Raw genomic sequence first — 25654 nt, 5'->3', positions numbered from 1 at the left:
TAATAAATATGGGAGTGATGTATGATAGAAGCCTTGAGGAGAGTATAGGGTTTTTGTTGTTGTTAAAATCATATAGAATTTGGGGTAGACTACTGCTAGCATAAGGCTAGTAACATGTGACTTGGTCTTCTTTAAGAAATATTAGATATTCAGAAAAGACCATTGCCTCTTTCATTTTCCAGTAATCATACATTTATTCTCTTAGATATATTCTGCAACTGTTTTTCAGGTTTTCTGGATTCTTAAAACCAAAGTAAAACATAAAATTAGTGATTAAGAAAAAAATACATGGTAAAGTGGAACAAAAGCATTTATCATCTATAAAAGCACCATTGTTATGGGGACCCCTCAAACATTTTCTGTAAGAAGATATGCAGAGAAAAGGAAAAGATTTTTTTTTTTCTTCAACATTTGAGGAACAGATTCTCATAAAGTTGTTGTTAGGTGCCATCAAGTTGGTTGCAACTTATAGTGACTGTACAACAGAATGAAACACTGCCTGGTCCTGCGCCATCCTCAGAATCATTGCTATGTTTGAACTCATTGTTGCAGCCACTGTGTCAGTTCATCTCATTGAAGGTCTTCTTCTTTTTTGTGGACCCTCTACTTTACAAGTGTGATGTCCTTCTCCAGGGACTGATCCCTCCTGATAACATGTCCAAAATATATGAGACAAAGTCTTGCCATCCTCGCTTCTAAGGAGCGTTCTGGCTGTACTTCTTCCAAGACAGATTGGTTCGTTCTTCCGGCAGTCTATGGTTTATTCAATATTCCTCGCCAACACCATAATTCAAATGCATCAATTCTGCTTCAGTCTGCCTTAGCCATTGTCCAGCTTTTGCATGCATATCAGGCAATTGAAAACGCCGTGGCTTGGGTCAGGTGCATCTTAGTCCTCAAAGTGACATCTTTGCTTTTTAACACTTAATAAAGGTCTTTTGCAGTGAATTTGCTCAGTTCAATAGATCATTTGATTTCTTGACCACTGCTTCCATGGGCATTGATTGTGGATCCAAGTAAAATGAAATCCTTGATAATTTCAGTCTTTTCTTTGTTTATCATGATGTTGCTTATTGGACAAGTTTCAGCAGAGCTTCCAGACTAGGACAGACTAGGAAGAAGGACCTGGCAATCTGTTACTAAAAAAATTAGCCAGTGAAAACCTCTTGAATTGTAGCAGAATGTAATTGGAGAATAGCTGCCTCCTCAAAGTAGAGTCCACCTGAACGACATGGATGGAGTCAAGCTTTCGGGACCGTCATTTGCTGATGTGGTGTGACTTAAAATGAGAAGAAACAGCTGCAAACATCCATTAATAATCAGAACGTGGAGTGTACAAAGTATGAATCTAGGAGAATTGGAAGTTGTTAAAAATGAAATGGAATGCTTGAAGATCGATACCCTAGGCATTAGTGAGCTGAAATGGACTGGTATTGGCCATTTTGAATCAGACATTCATATGGTCTACTATTCTGGGATAGACAATTTGAAGAGGAATGATGCCACATTCATTTTCTAAAAGAACAAGATTTATCCTGAAGTACAACATTGTCAGTGATAGGATATTATCTATATGCCTACAAGGAAGACCAGTTAGCACAACTGTTATTCAAGTTTATGTGCCAACCACTAATGCCAAAGATGAAGAAGTTAAAGATTTTTACCAACCTCTGCAGTCTGAAATTAATCAAACATGCCATCAAGAGGCATCAGTAATTACCGGTGATTGGAATATGAAAGTTGGAAACAAAGAAGGATCAGTATTTGGAAAATATGGCCTTGGTGATAGAAATGACACCAGAGATTGCATGATAGAATTTTGCAAGACCAGTGACTAATCATTGGGAATAACCGTTTTCAGCAACATAAACGAAGACTATACACGTGGACCTCGCTGGATGGAATACACAGGAATCAAATTGACTACATCTGTGGAAAGAGACGATGGAAAAGCTCAATATCATCAGTCAGAACAAGTCCAGGGGCTGACTGCAGAACAGTCCATCTGTTGCTCATATGCTGAAGAAGTTCAAGTTGAAGCTGAAGAAAATTAAAACAAGTCCATGAGAGCCAAAGTACAACCTTGAGTATATCCCACCTGAATTTAGAGACCATCTCAAGAATAGATTTGACACATTGGACATTAATGACCAAAGACCAGAGGAGTTGTGAGATGACATTAAGGACATCATACATGAAGAAAGCAAAAAAGGTCTCATTAAGTATTAGAAAATAATTGTCAAAGTTAGAACTATAGCCTTTCTCTTCGGATGTTTAATCATTTGTTCATGTACTCATTTGTTGGACAAATGTTGTTGAGTACCAAATACTTTTCCATAACAGAAATTCTAAAGACTTTTAAGGAGTCAAACAAAATCAGTGTGTAAGAAATGGTATTATTTATGCATCCACTGTTACTGTACTTAAATTGCAGATTAGTCCACAGGAAATCAGTTATAAGATTCATGATCTTGCGTAGTAGCTTGTAACCACTAGCGCACTAGCTCACGTTGTCTTTTTATGCTGCTGCCACTCCAGTTCAGTCTGCCTGCTGGGTTATGCGCTAGTTTTGAACTTCAGGGGACTAATTCGCAAAGCATTTTATATGGAGACTTCCTATGTATTTAGAATTATTTTTTCCTCCTGCGGTTCTGCCTCTTTAGCAGGAACTAGGACTACAGTTCTAAATTAGTCTTTCCTGGCATTACGTAGGAATGCCTACTGGTTCCGTAAACAACTAAATCTTAATTTTCTGTTATTTTCCAATGAAGTTGCTTTTGTTTTAGCCAAGGTCCCATAGATTTTCGCATAGAAAATTTAATGAAGACCTGTCATGTATGTCTGTAGTCATTGTTTAATATGTTTATTCTGTATTATGCTTCTGAAATAAGGCTTATACATATGTATTCACTGTTCATCCTCTAGTGTTCTGCCTGATCTATTAGAACCAAATTTATAAATAAATTTAACATGCAGAAACCTCAGATGTTAAAAGGTATGTGTCCTCTTGGGATATTAAGATAGCCCCAAAGACAGAGTTTAATTGCAACATGATATAGAGTGCTAGGTCATTGATGAGTTGTATTCAGTGATCTGTGTTTGGAAGGTTGCCAAGATTTGCACCAGTCCCAGACAAAGATTGTTTTGTGTGTGTTGAAATGGTCACCTGCTGTCTCTCATTTTGGTATTTGATTTAAATCTATAGGAAGAGTTTTATGGAAGAAAATTGATTGTTGCTGATAGAGAAGAAGTGGAACAAAAAGCAGATAATATTTTAGAGGATGCCGACCTCAGTGATGTTGCGTTCCTTGTGGTTGGTGATCCCTTTGGGTAAGTCAAAGCAGATATTTTGAGTTTTTAATTCATTTACTTTTTTTTAATCAGTAAGAATTAATCTATTACATTTAAAACTTTCTTTTATCTGCCAGATCCTGATAAAGGACTGTGTTTACCTAGGACCTGTCTAAACTTTTGTAGTTCAAACTCTCATCATCTTTGCAATTAATTAAGAAAATCTACTTGGTAAAGATATCACATATGTATCACTACATGAGTTATCAAGTTCAGACTCTAAAGTTTCTATCATTGGTTCTGCTATTCTCTTCAAAGGTCACTTAGGGCATCAAATGACTTAACTAGTATATCATTATTAAATGGGTTATTACATTAGCAAAAGTCATACCTTCCATTTGCTGCAGATAATTGTAAGCATATTCTGCTTCCATTGTCCTAGGCATTTTTTTCCATCATCTAATATCTAGCAATACTGCCTTCAATTTATGTGTTTATTAAGCCTCTGATTTCAATTCTGTATATCCATTGGGAGCTCTGGTCTTCCCCATTACCAAAAAGATGAGCATCTACTTGTCCAGTCAAGCATCATCAATCTTTAATGTCAAGTCAAACAGAAGAGTGCTTTGTCTCCAGCTGGTGACCCAGGATTTATGTCACAAATTTAAGGAACATAAGGGCAATTAAATCACTGCGCGCCCACCACCAAGGATGATTTTTCAAAAGAATGGAGTTATGTGTGCGTGTCTGTCAAAAAGAAAGTAATTTATATCAATATGAGGAGCCAGAAATTGTGACTCATTATCATACTTGGTTGCAAATGACATTGGATAATCACACATTTTAAAATACTTAAATAATTTGTTTTAGCCTCTCACATTGTTTCCTGTAAAAGTGAGGCTTCCTCCAAATTAGTAGTACCTGCCTTTTTTTTTTTAGCATGTAATAGTAAAATAAGAGTAATGAAAAATCCTATACAGAAAATGTCTTGGGTCTCTGGTGGGGTTTTCTCATTATTCCACTGGTTCGTTCTGCCCAAAATCCATGTTTTCAATAGTGATACCTTCTCTGACCAAAATTCCCAACCTGATGGTACCACGATTCTCATAGCCACCCAGACAAGAAATCTCGGATCACTTTTGACTGTCTTGGTATCCAGTCAATAATAAAGTCTAAAAACCAGTGCTATTCCAAGAGTAATTTGTGTACTGGTGCCAGGCCACAAACTGTTACCTGTTCATGTTGAGATAAGTACAGAATTGAGAGTAAGCACTTAGAAATTTTTATAGCAATTTTAAAGAGTAATTTTATGTCTGTTGAATATAATAGTAAGAAATTGGCACTTGTGTTTTATGTTTTATTTTTCTAATAATTCATTTGTATTGCTTTTTACAAAACTATTGTTCCATTACAATTCAGAACTTAAAAAAAAAAATTGGCCTTTCACCGGAGATAGTTTTGAGATGGCTTTGAACTGGTGCTAAATGATTCAGTCATGGCCAATGGAAACAAGGCAGAGGTTTGAACTGGTTTAAAGTGGTTCAGTCATGGCTGACAGAAACAAGGGCAGCGTACGTGTTGCATAGTAACTAAATGTCTTGTGCTTCAGCTTTTGACCTGTGTAGGAAACAAGCAGCGGTGCCCTGCTCAAAGATGGTGGCCAACAGCACCACATGGAATGTGTGTTGGTCACCACAATCTTGCCAGTAATCCAGTCTCCTGCATCAGGCTTCTGAAAGTTTCCTCATGCTGGAGATTGGATTGTTGGCTCCTGAAAGTTTCCTGATGGAAGAGATTGGATTGTTTGCTCCTGAGAGTTTTCTGATGAGGGAGATTGGATTATTGGTGGGACTGTGGAGCGCGAATTGGGGCAACTCTGCAGGTCAAAAGCTGCGTGCAGAAGATTCAGTTGCTAAGCAGTGCATATGATGCCCTTGTTTTCATTGGCCATGACTGAACCACTTCAAACCAGTTCAAAGCCCTGCCTTGTTTCCATCTGCTATGACTGAACCATGTAGAACCAGTTCGAAGCCCTGGTTTGAGAAGCACTGCTATTGACTTGTTTTGCCAAGTTTTTTGTATCCTTTCAATCTTTTTCACTTCGACTGCCACCATTCTACCTAATTCAAGTTTATTATTGTACATGTGGTCTAATATAGTAACTTTCGCCTGGTCCATGTGCAGACTTTTAACTTATTACCTATGCTATGGTCAAATTCATGTTTGTAAATGCACAATTTGAACCTCTCATCTGGGCTTATAAATGAGAAATATTAAATCCATTATAGACCAGCCATTAAAAACACTGACCAACATATCCTTCTACCTTATGTTCTACTACTCCTGTACTGAAACCCATGCTCATGCCAGCGTGTTTGCCCTTGTGTGATCATCATGCTTTCTCACCCTCTCACCTTTGTTCAAATCATTTCCTTCATCTGTAAGGCCCCTTGCCCTATCTCTGACTGTCAGAAGCCTAGCCATCTTTCAAAGCCCAGCTCACAAATCACGTTCTCCATGATTTACTCCCTAATTAACCCAACCAGAAATTATATTCCCCCTCAACTGCTGACATATATTATTCATATTAGTTTTCATATACTGCCTCACAATTTTTTTTATAAATGTATACATCTACTCTTCCTTTAGATTTGTGTTCCCTTCACATTTCTATTTCTGTAGCTTCCTTTGAAAAACTTGTCATATGGTAGATACTAATTAAATATTAATTGAAAGAGTTGTTGAGTATTTTGCCTAAGGTTACAAACAAAGGAAGACCAGACATACCTTGGACTGACATTTATCCATTCAACAAATATCTTTTGAATACCTTTCTCATATAGGCACTCTTACGTGCTGAGTATACACCGGATGCTAAAACATGGGTTTTAGACAGTAGGCAAAGAAATACATATTAAATTTTGATAAGCCTGTAAATGGAAAAAAAATAGAGAATAACAAGAAGAGACTTATTTATGCAGAGTCATAGGGAAAATTTCTATGGAGGTGATATTTAAGCTGGCATCTGAAGAATGAAAAGGAATACCAGGAGAGAAGAACCTGCTAAGCAGAGGGAACAGGAAGAACGTGTTCGAGGAACTGAACCGCCAGGATGCCTGGAGCATAATGAATGACAGAGAAAGGAGCATGAGACAGTTGTAGAGGTGGGCAGAAGCCATACCACATTGGGCCTTGGAGGGAGTAGGGATTTTATTTTAAGTACAGTGATAAACCTTTCTTGTCGTTCTTAGGTGCCATCAAGTTGGTTCCGACTCATAGCAACCCTCCGTACAACAGAACAAAACACGGCGCAGTCCTGCAGTATCCTCACAATCGCTGCTATGTTTGAGCCCATTGTTGCAGCCACTGTGTCAGTCCAGCTCTTCGAGGGTCTTCCTTTTTTTTTTTTTTTTTTTTTTGCTGACCCTCTACTTTACCAAGCATGATGCCCTTCTCCAGGGACTGGTCCCAAGTACGTGAGACAAAGTCTTGCCATCCTCACTTCTCAGGAGCGTTCTGGCTGTAGTACCAAGACAGATTTGTTTGTTCTTTTGGCAGTCCATGATATATTCAGGATTCTTTGCCGAAACCATAATTCAAAGGCATCAATTCTTTGGTCTTCCTTATTCATTGTCCAGCTTTCACATGTGGATGAGGAGATTGAAAATACCATGGCTTGGATCAGGTGCACCTTAGTCCTCAAAGTGACAGTTTTGCTTTTTAACACTTTAAAGAGGATCTTTTAACACTTCTAGAGGATCTTAAGCTGGAAATAATCACAACTGGATTCTTCGTCTGACATTTTAAAAAGATCACTCTAAATGCTTAGATGAATCAATTCCAGGGAGGCAAAGAGTGGCTCTGGTGGAAGAAAGAAAAAGGTATATTTCTCCACCTTCGTGGTACAGATGGTTAACACATGCAGCTGCTAACCAAAAGGTTGACAGTTAAAGTCCGTCTAGAGGCACCTCAGAAAAATGGCCAGGTGTTCTGCTTCCAAAAAATCAGCTATCAAAAACTCTATGGAGCACAGTTCTACTCTGACACAGAGGGGATATGTTTAGGAGGGAGAAATGCCAGCATAGATGTAGTAGATGAGGGAAAGTAAAGAAGTAAGTCTAACTTTCAGGATTCTAGCTTTAGTAACTGAGTAATTGATGGTGTCACTTGCTGAAATGAAAACCAGTAGGGAACAGAATTGGGAGAAACCAGAATTTATTCTGGAAAAAGTTTAAGTTTGAGCTGTCAGATAGGCAATTAGATATCTGCTTCTGTAGCTCAGGGGAAGGCTCATCCTGGGGATACAGCTTTCAAAGTCATCAGTGTATAGATAGTATTTAAAGCCAGAAGAACAGATGGAATCACCTTAGGAGATAAGAAGGCGAAGAGAAGATGACCCAGCGCGAAGCCCTAGGAAACGTCAGTGTTTCATGGTCTGTCTAGTAGAGGATATTATCTGTAATTCTGCAGTTACAAAAGAGCTAAATTGGAATCCGTAATTAAGTTATTCTCCTGTGTATAAGTGGGATTCTGAAATACATGCTACTTCCTGGCAGCTGTTACCAGCTTTTTAGGTTTAATTTAAACACACATTTTCAGTTTTGGGAGTATGTTACATTCCATCCACTCTTCTGAAAGGGTTCAAGAGTCAGCTAGCCCTAGAAATTGAGGTAGTCAGCCAGTCCAGAAGATAGGCAGAAAAAAGTTAAATTAATTGGGGTGCACAGCGCCCTCACATGACATCCAGAGCATGCGATATTCTGCAGAAACCGGAAGTACTTCATCATTGGCTTGCTGTGTTTTTTAGAACTAATTTCATCCTAAGAGACATTTATTGCTCTCAGGTGAATTTGGGTGGCGTGTTTGTTTTTGCTAACTTGACTCCCCTGAATGACCTAGTTAGTGATCTAGACACTAGCTGTTAGGTCACCAGGCAAGCCGAGTCTGCCATAAACAAAGCCTATATTCAGAATACTGTTCTTGTCTGAACCCATTCAAATGATTTATTTTCAACATAAACATGTAACTTTAAAATGAGGTGTCTAAACCAAGAGAGTGTGTTGTCACTGAAGCCAAGAAAAGAGGATGTTTCAGAAAACCAAAGTGTGGCCAACTTTGATATACTTCTGACAGGCTGAGTATAAGGTGAGGATAGAAACTACCCAAAACCAAACACACTGCCGTGGAGTCATTTTTGACTCATAGCAGCCCCATAGGGTTTCCAAGGCTAAAAATCTCTATGGATGCAGACTGCCACGTCTTTCTACTGCAAAGCTGCTAGTGGTTTTGAAGCACTGACCTTTCAGTTAGCAATCGATCACTTTAACCACTGTGCCACCAGGGCCCTTTGAGGATAGAAAAGTGTGTAATAAAGGCATAATGTTTGGAGTTAATCAATGGTGACTTTATGGAAGAGTCAGTGCTTGAGCTCGGTCTAGGTAAGAGTCCAAGAGGTGAAAATTGTGGGGTGGGTGAAGGGGAGTGATGGAATGGAAAATTCCATGTAGTAGACAAAGAAAGGGAGGCCTAGAGAAAGTACCTTGATGCTGTTATTCCCCTCCTGGAAAACCTTCAGTGACTTTTCATGGCCTTAAATCTTTTAAGTCTGTCTACTTTTTGCTTTGGCTACTCCTTTTTGTGACTGCCATGCCAGAGCCAAATTGTACAGTTTGCCATTTCATAGTTGTTTTGCAGTTTTCCTTCTCCATGTCTTTGCTTTTTCCTTAAAAGACTGTTCTTCACAGTTTCTAATTAGTAAAATCAAAGATTGTTTAGGGCCCAACTCAGATGCTACCTCTTCCATGATCCTCCCTTGTTTTATTCAGGAGTAAGTGCGTTCTTTTTTGAACTCCTATGGCAGTTAATTTACCCTTTATCAGTGAGTAATCAGTATAACCTTGTGTTCAGATTTAAGTAATATTTACTATGTGTAGTTATTTTCATTTACTCTCAGGATTGCTGTTGGGATTTAGTAGTTGGAGAAAGGATGATGGGGAATGTGTAATTTTAATTGGGCCTTGAAGAATTACAACTCCAGTAGACTAAATGGATAATCCAGGAAGGAGCCACGGAACATAGCACTGAAATTCTTCCTTATAGAGTCCTTTTTTTTTTTTTCTTTTTAATTAAGCACCTTTCTACTTATTTGAATAAAATCTTAAAAAGCAAGGAAAAATTATTCAGGAGTCTCCATCTTAAAATCTTGAAGAAGGTAATTAAAAATCACAGTTAAGTCAGTTGATGTAGTTGTCATCTTTGCCCTTGAAAAGAATGTTGAAGTTAATTACATAAAGAATGAAAATTACTGTAAAAAAACACTGCGTCAATAGATCTGACGCAGTCGTGTGGGAGATGACAGTCTCAAGCATTCAACTCCAGTATGGAGGTGTTGAACAGGGTCTTCATTAAACAAATTCATTCTAATGATGGTTCCATTTTGTTATTCCATTCTGTATTTTAATATACTCTAACTATATATTTTATAATAAATGTGCACATAATTTTTTATCCATTTGTTATGTGCTTTTTCCTTCATGGCACACAAACAAAAAAATGTACTGTTATTCACCTAAGTGTCTCCTATGCCTTAATGTAGGCCATTTGATTGCTTCCATTCCACCTATAATGCATTTGAACAGGGTTGGCACCTAGTAACTGTCCAATAAATGTCAGCCATTATTATCATAAGTCCATTTTTTTCTCCAGTAAAATGGCCATGTAAAGATTAATGTATATGATACTTTCTCATTTCTCCCACTTCCTCATCCCCACGTTTTGGATTGTTTCCTTATGGTAAATTCTCCAGAATAGGCTTATGAGGTCAAAAAAAAGTTGTGGACATGGACATTTTGTACCATACAAAGCACATTGTCAAATTACTTTTCAAAAGGATCATACCAATTTACAGTGCTTTAATTAGTTCATGAGAACATCACCTTCACCATATTGTTGCAAACATCAGTGAATTTTCAGAACATCAGCCACACCTATGTCAAATTTGGTGGTACTATACCCAAAATCTAATGTTATACAATAAAATTTAAATAATGCCAAGTCCTATACATTTAAATTTATGCAGTTTATTTTATTGATTTCATTGATGAAAAGATTTTTGGGTCTCCTCTGTTGATACTGCCTTCAGAGCAATTTCAAGTAACAAACACATTATTAAGACAAATTTATTGCTATTTCTCGGCATGTGGCTCTACTAAAATCATATATGTATGTGTATACACACACACATAAACATGCACACTTAGTTTCCTAATCACCACAAATCAAACATTTTCATGAGCCATAGACTGGAAGGAATGTTCAGTACAGTGACTTAAGCCCCTGTTTCAAACCAGTTTTTTCTTTTTAGTGAAACAAGATAATCTAGATAATAGTGATAATAAAATATCAATTTTATTACCATTTTTTATGGTTGAAATCTGAGGGATTTATTTAATCACATTTATGGTTTCACAAAATCTAATTAGTTTCACAAAATGTAATCACTTTGCCAGGTCATTAAATCTTCATAGTACACCAACCACATCTGGTCATTTTAAATGAACTTGTGATAGAGATAATTTTAAAACAGTTTTTCTTTCTGTTCATTTCTTTAAATAACTCCTCAAATGACTAGTTTTCCTTATTCTTGATGTTAAGTAGTGAAATTCTGTTGACGGTGATATTAAAAACATTCTTTACAACTGTCATTCGTATCATTTTTTAAAAGCTTACTCTAAATCAAATTAATGCTTGTTTTTCATACTAGTTTTTATTTTATGTGTGTGATTAAAAACAGGCTTCCCTGGTGGGCATTCTTTAATCTGTGTCTGCCTGCCTGATGGGTGAAAGCCCTTGATCTTCCTACTTGGTATGCATTGACCAGTTGACAGGTTCTGCTTGTTTATGTGTAGTTTCTGAAACATGCTAATGTTGCGTTCCCCAGTAGGGCCTGGAGTTTTCATCAAGAGGAAAAAGGCCTTTAATGATATAGTTCTAAATTGATGTGGGATTACATTTCACAGTATCTGTATTCTCTCTCTACCTCAATCTACCTAATTATAGTCGTTTAGATTTATCTAAAACAAGGAAAGGCAGCAGGCAGAATATGCACATATATACATATGCATACGAACGTACTAATTATACACAGTAACCAGACTGAAAAGAGTTATAAAGAAAATGACTGCTAGACAAATGTAAAATCCAAATAGGATTATATTGGATAGAACTCTCATATAAAGACTGAAAGACAGGCCATGAAAATGTTCTGTATATTCTGCCTTGTTGTATTTCAGAAGAAAGTCTTTAAAATAGAGCAGAAATAAAGGAGTAAGTCTAGTTAGGCAGTAGTTTAGAGCTGTAGAGCAGTGGTTCTCAAAGTGTGGTGGGGACCTCTGGGAGTCTCTGAGACTCTTTCACCAGGTACAGGAGATAAAAACTTTTTGTAAGAAAAGAGATGTTACGTGTCTTGCTCTCATTCTCTTTTGAGTATACTGTAGAGACTCCAGGGCAGTGGGTATGGGTAGAGTTTTCCAGAGGCTGTATGGTATGTGATATTGTAACAGATTGAATACAGTAGCAGAATACAGAATTCAGCTGTCTTCTGTTGAGCCAGACATTAAAGAGATTTGCAAAACTGTAAAACAATAAGGTTTTTTTTTCTTCTTTTGAAAAATGTATTTTTTGTAAAAAAGATGTTATTTGTGTGTAATATGTAATGGTTTTTTAAATTTTTAATGAATTAACAAGTATTTTTAAAATATCTTGGTTTTAATACAGAATCCAGTAAGTGTCAATAGATATAACCCACATAAACAAAGACTTTTGGGGATAGTCAGTAATTTTAAGAGTTTAAAGGGGCCTTGAGAGCAAAAAGTTTGAGAATTCCTGCTCAAGAGTTAAGTTGCTGAGCTTACATTCCGCAGATGTCATTTGCAGATATTAACTGGAGAAATGAACAAGTGAAACTTCCCTTTTGTCAGTCACTGCCAAGGGTGCTTTAAGAGTGTTACGGTTGCAAGTCATCACTGTGAAGGGCATGTATAGGCTTATACTTTTCTAGCCAAAAGCCCCGATGAGGCCTTGTGCAGGTGCCTAGCAGAATTTAATTAAGAGCAGAGCTCTTGACACTTTGATTAACTTGAACTCACAAAATATTGTAGCTTTACTGTCTTAAAAAGTCAGAATGTTAGTTGCTTTAATATAACTTGGTCTTTTCTCACTACAGGGCTACAACACACAGTGATCTTGTTCTGAGAGCAGCTAAGCGGGGGATCCCTTATCGAGTTATTCACAATGCCTCCATAATGAATGCTGTAGGCTGCTGTGGTTTACAGGTAATGCTACAAAGGCAATTTTTTAATGGAATTAAGCAAAAATATTTTATTTTTCTACAAGTTGCAGGTAGATTTTATTGTATTTTTATCAATTTTAAGACATACTATTATTTTATACTATACTGAGCAGTGTAGTATATATACTAAGTTTTTTCTTATGAAGTTTTCCTATTAGTTTTTTTCTCATTAGACTAGACCATTTATATTTAGCTAGAGAAAGACTGAAAACGAAAATATAAGCTAATTAAATTGGTTAAGTATTCCTAAAACTTTTTTATATTTTTCCAAATGACTTACTGGGCATTCTTGAGGCTTGTGTTTTTCCACACAGAATTATCTTCTGTGCCATTTAGAACGTTGTGATGCAACATTTTTTAAGAGAAGGTATAGAATGCCAGGAGCCATTGATGGTAGGCTTTTAAGCCACCTTTGCGATTATTGATATGTAAAGCTAGTTATTTGTGACTTCAGCAATCTTGGTTTTGAAGGATTAAAAGAGTGTTCCACAGCTGTTCCCAAGATTTTCTTCTAAGCTGCTGACATTCATTTTCCAAGTTTTATGTTTGTGTTCTAATATTCACACATGCAAAATCCATGACAACTATGACTACTGCCTGGCCCACAGCGGTTTTAAGACATACTTTGATTTCAGGTATGTCATAATAGGAAAAAATGTGCATCTTAGAGTCTGTGAAATAAAGACATGCCCAGTATGTTTTCCTGGAGTGCATAATTTAAAATAGATATTTACATCAAGAAGATACATTAACATCAGGCACCAATTCTGTGTCTGTAGCTTTTTACCTCTTGCTATCAAGTTGATTCCGACTCATAGTGACCCTATAGGATAGGTAGAAGTGTCCCATAGGTTTTCAAGGCTGTAATCTTTGTGGAAGCAAACTGCCACATCTTTCTCCCGCAGAGCCACTGTTGGGTTTGAACCACTGACTTTTCTGTTAGCAGTCTGCATCTTTAGAAGGGTCTGTATTTTCTTAGTTACCTAAGAAGAGTAGTTCAATTTAATTGACTAACCTTGGCCAGTCATCTTACAGGTAGTTGGCCTTTGGTTGTGAAAAAACAGAGAAAAAGTATAAATGATTTCCCTTTCAGCATTCACCATTTGCCCTTAGTTGTTATGTTGGAAATGGCATAGAATTTTTATATCTTTTTGCCATCTAACAAAATGAAGACTTCTAAAAAATCTTGCCATTCCAAGTCTTTTTTTATACTTTAAAACCTTTCTGAACATTTCTCAGTTGAAGTAAACTAAGTGCTGTTCATAGAACCATAAAATGTTAGTGTTACAAAGAATGCTAGAGATAGAGAAAACTTTTCCAAAGTCATTCAGCTAGTAAGTGGCAAAGATGGGGTTAAACACCATGTCTCTCAACAGTGCTACCTTTTAAGAATTGAAGATTGCCAGGAGAAAGGAAATAAAGAAGGCAAGAAATTATTATGTGATAGACAAAGATTTGAAAACTTAAGCTAATAGAATATATGGAGTCCGTCATGCTGCAGATGGTTAAGTGCTTGACAACTAGCCAAAAGGTTGGAGGTTTGAAAAGACTGGAGGCTTGAACTCACCCAGACGCGTCTCGGAAAACAGGCCTGGTGACCTGCTTCCAAAGGGTCACAGGCTTGAAAACTATAAAAACAAAACCAAACCCGTTGCCGTCAAGTCGATCCTGACTCATAGTGACCCCGTAGGACAGAGTAGAACTGCCCCATACAGTTTCCACTGCTGTAATCTTTAAGGAAGCAGACTGCCTCATCTTTCTTCTGTGGAGTGGCTGGTGGGTTCAAACCATGACCTTTTGGCTAGCAGCTGAGCACTTAGCCACTGTGCCACCAGGACTCTTGAAAACCATGTGGAGCAGTTCTACTCTGCACACATGGGTTTGCCATGAGTTGGAGTGGACTCAACGTCAATTAACAACGACATATATATTTTTCTCGTATTGGTCTTAGTTTTTTTTTTTCCCCCTAGTGAGGAAAGTTAACTAGCTCTTTCTACATCGTATTTTGCTCTAAATTATCATAACTATTTTTATTTAAAGTTTCTTGCTTTTTTTAAAGCATGATTTAAAAAAAGAATCTTTGTCTTCATCACATACAAATCTGTTATCCAGACTGGCTAGATAGAGCTAAACCTAGGGTGACCGTGCCTTCTTCTGACCCTCTATACTGATAGAGAAACCAAAAAAAAAAACCCAAACTCGTTGCTGTTGAGTCGATTTGGACTCATAGCGACCTGATAGGACAGAGTAGAGCTGCCCCATGGGGTTTCCAAGGAGTGCCTGGTGCATTGGAACTGCCAACCTTTTGGTTAGCAGCCGTAGCTCTTAACCACTATGCGACCAGGGTTTCGAGAGGTGACATGTATTTGTTTTCATAGTTAAAATGGATGAAGGTATTTGAGAGGGAATTTACTTGAGAATTGACAGTTTAGTCTCAGTATAAGCCCCTAAGATTATATCCACGTTTACATACATTTTCATAAATGTTTTAAGTCATTTTTCAAAATATTTAGCTTTCTCATAGTTTTTATGGGATTTAAGTAGTCAGGAAACATTTTCCCCCATCTTGGTTTTATTATCTAATCTAGATATGAAATGACTTAACTACCTGTGTTAAAAAAAAAAGAAGTGCCATTCTAGGTTCTATCTTATGCATAACTCCACAAAGGTATATTTCTTGTACCACCCAAGTTATTTATATCCCAGAAGAAAGAGGTTAACTATTGATTCCTTTTATAAAGTTTTCTAAAATAAAAGACATTAAAAAAAAACTCATCATATGTGTAACACACTTAAAATTTAAAATCAATATATGGATATCCTGCCTCAAGCAAGAACTTTGTCAAAGTCTCCTTTTCTATCAATCTATAATAGCTAGTCTTTTTCTCTTTACTATTTTGACTGGCATTTACGGAAAAAGCAATAACCTACGCCAGTCATTCTCAGACTTCAGTATGTATCAGAATCACCTGAAGGGCTTATAAACACAGGTTTTTGGGCCCTCCTCCCAGGGTTTCTGATATAGTATGACTGGGGTGAAGTCCAAGAATTTTCATTTCTAACAAATTCTCAGGTGATGCTGAAGCTATTGGTATAGGTCCCACACTGAGAACCACCAACCAAGACAAATAAAAAATTTCTTACAAAATGAAAGAACTCTGTTGTCTTTATTTTAGCATGGCAAGATTAGAAAATAGTCTTGCTTAATGTAGAATGTCAACAAGTTACTTTGCCATGCTCTCTTGGTCAATATTTTAGAACGGGAAGTGGGCACCACTTACGAAAGACATTCTATCATCGCTGTGAAAGAGCATTTTTCATGAGCTCCAAAACAGCCAAGTTACTGCACGGAAGTGCCACTTTGGGTACTGTGACAGACTTAAACAGTATATGCTTTCCAACATCTTTGCCTTTGATTAAAAAGTAGCAGTATGAAATTCCTAACCTAGGAATGGGCAAAAAGTTTTAAACTACTAGTTTATCAATCCCGCCCCCTTTTTTTTTTCCCCAAAGAAGCAACATAGAAAGTTCAGAATCAATCATTCAGTATTTTTCATTAACTTTGTAATTTATTAACCAACAGAATATTCTTTTTTATCAGTGTTAATGAAGATGAGTAGTTGCATGGGCTGGCTAACACTTCTAGTAAAATTTAAGTGCCATTATTGTGTATAATGAATGACTTCAGAATTAATTTTAAAATCAAATTCCTTATCCCAGACCCCATGTTCCTAATGATAATTTTACCTGCAAAATGGAAACTATTTTAGAGATTGCTGAGTTAGACATCATTATGATGAATAATGATTCATTTATTCAGCAAATACTTACTGTTTGCCTACTGAGTGCCTTTGGATAGTGATAAACCTGGCCAACAAAGTCCCTTCTGTCAAGGAGCGTACATTCTAGGGGGAGCAATAGGCAATAGACAAATAAATGTCAGGTGGTTGTACAGTATAAGAAATTCAAGTAGACTGATGTGTTAGAAAGTGTAGCTGTAGTTGGGTGATCAGAGGAGGTCTCTCTAAGGAGGTGACATTTAAGGTTAGATACGAATCAATTAGCATATTCCAGTTAGAGGGAACAGTTAGTGCCAAGGCCCTCTAAAGTGGGAATGACCTTGGCTTCTAAAGAACAAAATAAAAAAAAAAAATAAGACTTGTTGAGGATAGCAGACAAGGGGAAGAGTTATCTGAGGTCAGATAGGTGGGTAGGAATTGGATCACTAGGTTTTCTATCAGGAGTTCGGATTTTATTCTAAGTGACATAGACTGCCATTGGAGGGTTTTAAGCAGTGGTAATACTTGATCTGGTAAATGTTTCTAAAAGATATTCTCTGGCTGGTGTGTGGCAATCAAATTGGCACCAGACAAGATTGGAAACAGGGAAATCAATTAGGAGACTATTGCAGTAATTTAGACAAGAGATGATGGGGCTTGGGACTGCACGGGAAAGTAGGGTATAAGAGGAGTTTGAAAGATTTGTAGGAGCAGTTTCTATTAAGAGAATTGAGACTTAGGGAGATAATAAAGGCCATTTCTGCCTTATAGTCTTAGGAAAGGAAGTGACGTCTACATGCTAATGGGTTTTTTTCCCACCATCTCTGCTACCACAGTTGTTATGGTCCTTACCCCAACAGACTTGTGCGTAGGGCTGGACCTGTGTATCTCCATTGCTTAGTTGGCTTTCTGTTTTGGTTGGTTGCATTAACGCGTCACTGCCAGAGCAGTTGCTTTGTGTCACTAAGAGCCCTGCATTAGTCTTCCTGTGCTTTCAGGACCATCATCAATCATGGAATTGATTACGTAGAAGAGTGTGATTAGGTGTATCTTACTCCAAGACTCCTGAGAACAAGGATGCTGCACTGAAGTCTCTCCTATTGTTTTCTGAAGTAGTAATAGTTCTGGCATAGAAATTAATATAGGTACCATGTATGTTAAGTGAAAGAAGCCAGATACAAAAGACCACATATTATATGATTTCAGACATATGAAATCTCGACAAAAGGCAAATCTATTGGGATAGAAGGTAATTAGTGGTTGCCTGGACTGGGGGCAAGAACAGAGATTAAGTGTAAATAGGCATGAGAGGAATGAGATATTCTAAAACTGACTCTGGTAGTGGTTGTACAACTCGGTAAATTTACGAAAAATCATTGAATTGTATACTTGAAATGGGTGAATGTTATGTAAAATATACTTCAGTAAAGTGGTGTAAAAAAAAAAAAAAAGAATTAGAAGAAGTTTGCTAGATGCACAAGAGAACAAAAAATAATTCCAACAGAGAACACATATAAATGCAGAAAGTCATGGAAGCACTTTGGGGAACCTACTAGGAATTACAGAAAAACACATCACAAATACATACATATATATGTACCACAGAAATCATGGCTACCTAGGGAGTCACTTAACGCAAGATTTATAATATATTGGGTAAAAATGACTATAGGGGGAAAAATTGATAGAGGAAAAATGTAATGGAAAAGGTTTAGAATTTAATTACAAATTAAAAAGTCTTTGTTTTACAGGTAGTCCCTGACTTACGGCGGGGTTCCTTTCCAGTGACTGTTGTAAGTCAGTTCTGACCTAAGTCAAATACTTCATTTTATTTTTAGTTTTCATTATTATTGCCTTTTATTATCAGTATCTTTATAAATCCAGCTGCATTTCCTCCAAGCAGTATGATTCTTTCTTTAAATACCTTGAAACCAGGTATTGGCTGTGCTTCTTTGTGAATATAGGTCCATTCTGGCATCCTTTTCCAAAATAAGCCTGTTTAGTCCACACTGAAAATCGACTGGGGTAGATATTCTTCATCTCATATTATCTTGTTCAGCTAATCCTTGAATTTTTCAGCAAAATGGTTGAATGAGACAGTCCTTCCTGACGTGCTGTTTCACCAACTTTCTTTCCATTATCATAGGCCTTAATGATCTTCATCTTTATATCCATGTCTAGAGCCTTCCTTACCTTTTTTTTTTTTTTGCGTTAGAATTTTCAGTGGCTTGACTTCTTTTGCTAGACATATTGTTGGGGGTTACAGTTAGAGAAACTTGAACAACTCAGCTTCTAATTAACAAAGGATGCTTCTTATTGTACAGAATGCTGAATAAGATCATGCTATAGGCCTGGTCTACAGTGAAGTTGGTTTCAGTGTTGTAACAATGAAGTCAGTGTCATAACAGCTGTGGGGAGTGTGCGCAGTTCAGTTGTGTGTCGTTAGAGTTGAACATTGCCTAACTTTCTGTCGGTTACAGCTCCTGACTCCAACACCAACTTCAATGTAGACCAGGCCATAGCCTGCTATACAGCAGTGTTTTGAGCAGTAAATCATAAAATTGAACATCTGTGAGTGAACGTCTGAGAATGATAACGTCAGTAAATAACTCAGTGCAACATTGTATATACTACATATTACTAATGATAAAATGTACAAAAACAAAATACGGACAGTCGTAAGTGTGGTTCGTTGTAACTTGAATAGGTTGTAAGTTGGAAACTACTTGTACTTTTTGTTCAGGCACTAACTAGTGTGTTAGCTAAGTTCCCTGGATCTCAGGTTCCTTAACTCTAAGGGGGTGGGGCAGGGAGGGAAGTTGGACAACATCAGTGGTTTTCAGACTGCACCAAGATTTATGAAGATGTTTCAGGGATTACACAGGTAATAAAATAATTAACACCAAACAAGGAAAATTTAAATCCCAGAGAAGCCCAATCATTGTCTTTAACTCTGGATGTTCTGTTTAAGCGTTCATTTAGGAAAAAGATTTGGCACTAAAAAGTATGAAAATTACTAAACTAGATGAGCACTAATATCTTTAAGTCTTGTAGATTCAGAAGCTAAAAAGCTGACCTGTTTTCCAGTTTTTGGCAAAGGTTACCTTGACCAAGGTACATTAGGTACTCAACTTTTCACTGAATAAACTTTAGGAGGATTTTTGAAGTTAAAATATTAGTTGTAAATTTATGTATTCTAAAATTACATTAGCTGAAATTCCTTAGTAAAGATATTTCTAACATTTGTATTCTGTATTTTGCAGATTTTTCTAATCAAAGTCAATTTATTTGTTTAGAGTCAGGCAAGTTAGTTGTGATTAGACATTAGTGACAAAAGTTTGCTGAGTAAGTTGATCAAGTATAAGTCTGGGATGTTTCTCAGTCTACAAAAGACAGGTAGAACAAGGTCCTTTTCTTGAATTCTCTAGGTTTAACATTTCTGTAGAAGCATTTAGCAGCTTAGTCATGCAGAATCAGAATTGCTTCCATTAATACTGTTCGTGCTTTAAAAAATCATTTTAAAAAATAACTTGACAATAAATGCCATATATACTTATTGTAGAAAATTAGGAAAATACAGTAAGTATAAAGAAGAAAAAGCATCCATAGTCCCACTACCCACAGATAACCATAGTTAATATTTTGGTATATTCTCTTTAAATCTTTTTATTCAACACTTACTATGTGTATTGTGAACCTTACAGACCAAACAAAAATAAGAACAAGTTACAAATTCTAAAATACTTTCTTTGTGTGGTATTTGTCATTTATTATTATTAATCATTTGTGTGATTGAATATATTAATTGTTTTGTAAAAATCTGGGGACTAAAATGCTTTTGAGACATTTTAAAGAACAGATAAATGAGACAATTCCATGAAACCAGGTAGCAGTGATTTCTGAATAAAAACTTCATTATCAGTTGTGGCTGACTTCAGGGAAAAGGTTGTATAATTTTCTCATCATTATGAAATGTACCCACTTTCACTAGCTGTTACATGAGTGACCGTGAGTATTGCCATATGTTCCTCTGTTTATAGAATACATTCTGCTTTGGAAAAGTGTATATTACTTTCAGAAAGTAACAACTCATTTCCTTCCTTTTTTTCATACCACAATCCTCATCTTGATAATCAGTGTTGTTGACTTTGTAGTAGTTCTTACCGTTAGTTTTTAGAAGCATTAAATTGATTTCATTGTTGCACAGGGACTAGGGCAGAAATGGTAAAGCCTAACTTAGTACAAAAAACACCAAAGTAGGTAATAAGGATACCAAAACTCTACATTGCTGTGTACCTTGAGAAGAACTCACCTAAGCTGTCTATTCTTTTAGGCATGTGGGAATTATTTTTGACTACTTGCTTTTTAAATCATGGGCATATTAAAATTTGTTTCCCTCCTTTCCATTTCTGCTATTACTGTTTCTAATCACACCTTCCTGTCATCATCTTCCACTTCATAGTTTTCTCTCTAAATAGTAGGTATGATTGTATCATTCTTCTATTCAGACAACTTCGGTAACTCCCCATCCTCTGTAGAGTTTTCAGTTACTTTTACATGTTTATGTTTTAATCATATTATAGCCTCTTTGATGGATTCATCTTCACATCTTCCATAGCACTTTTTCACAGTGTGCAACAAATATTTGTTGAGTTCAATTGTATATTTACTTTTTTCTATATTTTTTCTTCCCCTCACCCCAGAGTTGGCTCTTATCTTAAAAAATATAGTCTTTAAACTTTCTTTTATTTAATTCGTATATAAATGCTGTCTCATTTTTGTGTAAGATTATAAATTTTGTAGCTTCTCTGTCTACATAGCCATTCAGCTTTAAGCTTAACTATGTACCTGGTGTGTGACCATGTGCATAATCTTTGTTAGTGTCAGCAAAAATCAATGCTAAGCAAAATGCATATGAGGATTTCAAACAAACAAAACAAAAACCAGTCTCAAGGCTGGTATTCTATGTAGAAAAAGAAAACTAGTAACTCATGATTATGTGGTTTTATGGTAAACATTTTTTGGCAACACTGCTGGCTCAGCTTTCTTTCACCTCACAGATTTAACTGATTTGATTTAAGATATACATATATGTAGGATACGTGTGAGGCGTAAAAGAGTCCTTGTTGTTAGGTGCCATCGACTCGGTTCCAACTCATAGTGACCCTATGTACAATAGAACAAAATATTGCCTGGTCCTACACCATCCTCATAATCGTTGTTATGCTTAAGCCCACTGTTGCAGAGGGGCTTATCTTCTGGCACTGTATCAGACAGTGTTCCACTGCTATTCATAATGTTTTTACTGGCTAGTTTTTTTCAGAAGTAGACTGTTGGGTCCTTCTTCCTGGTCTATCTTAGTCTGGAAGCTCAGCTGAAACCTGTCCGCCATGGGTGACCCTGCTGATATTTGAAATACCGGTGGCATAGCTTTCAGCATCACAGCAACATGCAAGCCACTACAGTTTGACAAACTGATAGACGTGGGGATTATGTGGTTTTGTGGTACATTTTTTGGCAACACTGCTGGCTCAGCTTTGACCTCACAGATTTAACTGATTTGATTTAGGATATACATATATGTAGGATACATGTGGGGCTTAACAATCCTTAGCAAGTTAAATTTTCTAGCTTTTCACCAAGCTCCCCCTAATGTTACCATCTTACACAATTGTGCTACATTTGTCCAAACTAAGAAAGTAACATTAGTGTATTATCACCTTACTTCTTCGATCTGTATGCTGAACAAATAATCCAAGAAGGTGGACTGTATAAAGAACAATGCAGCATCAGGATTGGAGGAACACTCTTTAACAACCTATGATATGCAGATGACACAACCTTGCATGTAAAAAATGAAGACAATTTACTAAGGAAGGTCAAAGACTATAGCCTTCAGTATGGATTATGCCTGAATGTGAAGAAAATGAAGATCCTCACAACTAGACCAATAAACAATATCATGATAAATGAAGAAGAAATTGAAGTTGTAAGTGATTTCATTCTACTTGGATCAACAATCAGTTACCATGGAAGCAGCAGTCAAGAAATCAAATGCTATATTGCATTGGGTAAAAGCTGTAAAAGACCTCTTTAAAGTACTAAAAAGCAAAGATGAAACTTTGATGATTAAGGTGCACCTGACCCAAGCCATGGTCTTTATAATCACCTCATCTGCATGCAAAAGCTAGGTAATGAAAAAGGAAGACAGAAGAAGAATTGATGCATTTAAATTGTGGTGTTGGTGGAGAACGTTGAATATAGCATGGACTGCCAGAAGAACGAACAAATCAGTCTTGGAAGAAATACAACCAGAGTGCTCTGTAGAAGTGAGGTTGATGAGACTTTGGGTTGCTTACTTTGAACATGTCATCAGGAAAGACCGATTGCTAGGAAACATCATGTTTGGTAAAGTAGAGGGTCAATAGAAATGAGGGTAACCATCAATGAGATGGATTGACACAATAGCCACAACAATGGATTCAACCATAGCAACAATCATGAAGATGGTACAAGATTGGGTAACGTTTTGTTCTATTATACCTAAGATTGCCACAAGTCAGATCCAGCTGGGCAGCAACTAACAACAACAAAACAATACTATACACTACAAGCTTCACTCTGATTTCACTAGATTGTCCACTAATGTCTTCTCCGTCTCCTCTGGGTCTGTGACACTTTCTGTCTTCCCTTGTTTTTCATGACCTTGACAGTTTTGAGGAGTGCTGGTCACATGTTTTGTCAGATGCCCTTCAATTTGGGTTTGTCGGATGTTTTCTCATGATTAGACTGGAGTTATGGGTTTGGGGGGAGATTACCACCGATTTAATGTTCTCTTTTCATTGCATCATATCACAGGGTATTTGGTGTCGATACCTCTACTTAACCTTGCTCGCTTGGTTATGGTGGTGTCTACCAGCTTTCTCCACTGTAAAGCTAATATTTTTCACTTTCCATTCTCTATAAGCAGTAGAGAATGGAAAGTACTGAGTCTAGCCCACTCAAGGGGAGGAGAATTAAATTCTGCCACCTGGAAGTGGAGGTATTTACATATATTATTTGGAATTAATTCTGTAAAGAAGACTTGTCCCTTCTCCCTATTTATTTATTTGCTTCTTTATTTATTTATTCAGTTGTTTATATCAGTATGGACTCATGGATTTTATTTTTTGGGTTATAATTCAACACTGTCATTTTATTTGTAAAATTGTTCAAGCTTTGACCATTGGAAGCCCTTAAAGGTGGGCTTTTGACATCTCCCCATTCTCACTGCACATTTTTATAAGTGAAAGCTGATATTTGTGTTGGGAGATTGAAAGATGTGCTTTCAAGAAGGTTAATATGGCAGAAATTTTGAGGATGGATTTGAGGGAGGAAATATTGGTAGCAGAGAGATGGGTTAGGACTGCTAAGGCAGTTCAGACAGGTGGTGTTGAGGGCTTGAACTAAGGTGATGGGAAAAGAAATGAGTACTTAGTTTCTAGATAAATTATAGAGCTGGAATTGACAGGAATTGGCTCTTAAGATGCAGGAATTAGAGATCATGTACAGGCAAGTCAGGCATAGTCAGCTGTTTTTGGTGAGTTGCTTAATACCATTTCAGACATTGCCCAAGACTTCCCACCTCTCTGTCTTTGTTCATACCATCTCAACATCCCCAGTCTAATCCTATCCATCCTTTAAGGTCCAGCTTATATTCCCTGTTTTCAGAAGCCACCTTCAGGTGCCCCCAAGTGGGGGAAGTGCCAAACTTTTGTAGAAGTTAAAGCCCGTATCTCAGAATGGATCATTATTGTTTACTACCTAATATTGTTTATCTTTCATGTGCATCTTCTCAATCCAGCTAGATAGTGCCTTATATATACTGAATGGATCATTTTGAGTTGAGTTTTTGTTTGTCTTCAGTAGATACAACATCCAATTAGGTAAACTACATTCCTTAATTGTCTATAAATTGCTCCAGGTTTAAAAAAAAAAAAAAAGACCTGTATTTACCTACTGTTTCTTAGACAGCAGCTGTTTAGTTTAGTTTTTTTTTTTTTTTTTTAGCCTTTAAGATTTTATCAGTAATGTTTTTGGGGAAAATAATCACTGCACAAAGATTTGCATTATAAGACAGTTCAAGTCTTAGACTTCTGCAACAACAGTTCTCGTCAGTGTGTGATAATGTTCTAGTTTCTTTTTATAGTTTACTGGTAGGTCCTTGGATTGTGAAACACAAGGAACTAGTCCTGTTCTTTGAGGTACTGACATCTAAATGGTGAAATTGTTTGCATAATGTTCCAGGTCTCATTGAAGAAGTTTGCACCACAGCCACAGGAATGGTTACAGTTTATAAATCAGGGTCCTAGAAAGCAGTACTTGTGGTTTTCTTTAATCCCCCAAATTAGACAATTCAAAGAAGCTTTTACACAGAATGCTGCAGTCAGTGTTTATATATGTGACTGGCATCTCAATTCTCTTTTAAATGGGCTGTCTCTTTCTGAGTAAAGAACTTATTTACTTCCATAACTATATTTCCATGACTCTTAAAACAGTTAAGACCCATTTAAAGTACTTACATATAATTGCATATATAATTTTCTTTAATAGTTTTCCCTTGAAGTTTTTGCATGGAATAATACTAATATTTCAAAATATGATCAGAGATGCCAAAAATCCTTTTTAGAATATAAACAGTTGAACTTGTCAGAAGTAAATCATAAGTGTAGTTCAAATAGTTTCAAATATTTGATAATGTTTTTGAGCTCACTCCAGTAAGGAAAGCAGTTGGAATATATTAAGACACATCATTTTAGAATATTTTTATAGCATCATTATAAACATCAGTATTATCACATTATGTGGTTTTAAAGGATTTGATGACATAAAGTGTTGTAGTGTAGGTTTACAGTTATTCCCATTTTGCAGGGGGTTTCCTCCTGCAAGTCAGGAAAGTTACTTGTCCATGACCACCCAACTAGTAAGAACCAGGGCCCTATTGCCTGCTACATGAGCTATAAGCAAGACTGCATACTCCCTGATAGCCAGAGCTCTGTTTTGCTTGTCACTTTATACCTGTGCCTAGCATACATATGTGCATTGGGCAGATCTGCTGCAAAAGATCTTTTCAAAGTGTTAAAAAACAAAGATGTCACTTTAAGGATTAAGGTACGTCTGACTCAAGCCATGGAGTTTTCAGTCGCCTCATATGCATGTGAAAACTGGACAATGAATAAGGAAGACTGAAGAAGAA

At 36.7% G+C, this 25654-nt stretch overlaps 1 protein-coding gene across 2 annotated transcripts in view; it reads left to right on the top strand.

Moving 5' to 3' along the window:
* The window catches only part of DPH5 (diphthamide biosynthesis 5), a 44168-nt gene that overhangs the window by 4873 nt on the left and 13641 nt on the right, over window positions 1-25654 (top strand). For both annotated transcript variants that reach the window (XM_004385728.2, XM_023739999.1), the window contains exons 3-4: window positions 3206-3330; window positions 12515-12623. In XM_004385728.2, coding sequence (XP_004385785.1) covers window positions 3206-3330; window positions 12515-12623 — 234 coding nt within the window. The remainder of the gene's footprint in view (window positions 1-3205; window positions 3331-12514; window positions 12624-25654) is intronic.

The sequence above is a fragment of the Trichechus manatus genome, unplaced genomic scaffold (assembly GCF_000243295.1).
Source record: "Trichechus manatus latirostris isolate Lorelei unplaced genomic scaffold, TriManLat1.0 scaffold00144, whole genome shotgun sequence".
NCBI lineage: Eukaryota > Metazoa > Chordata > Mammalia > Sirenia > Trichechidae > Trichechus > Trichechus manatus.
This window is presented reverse-complemented; position numbering and strand designations above follow the sequence as displayed.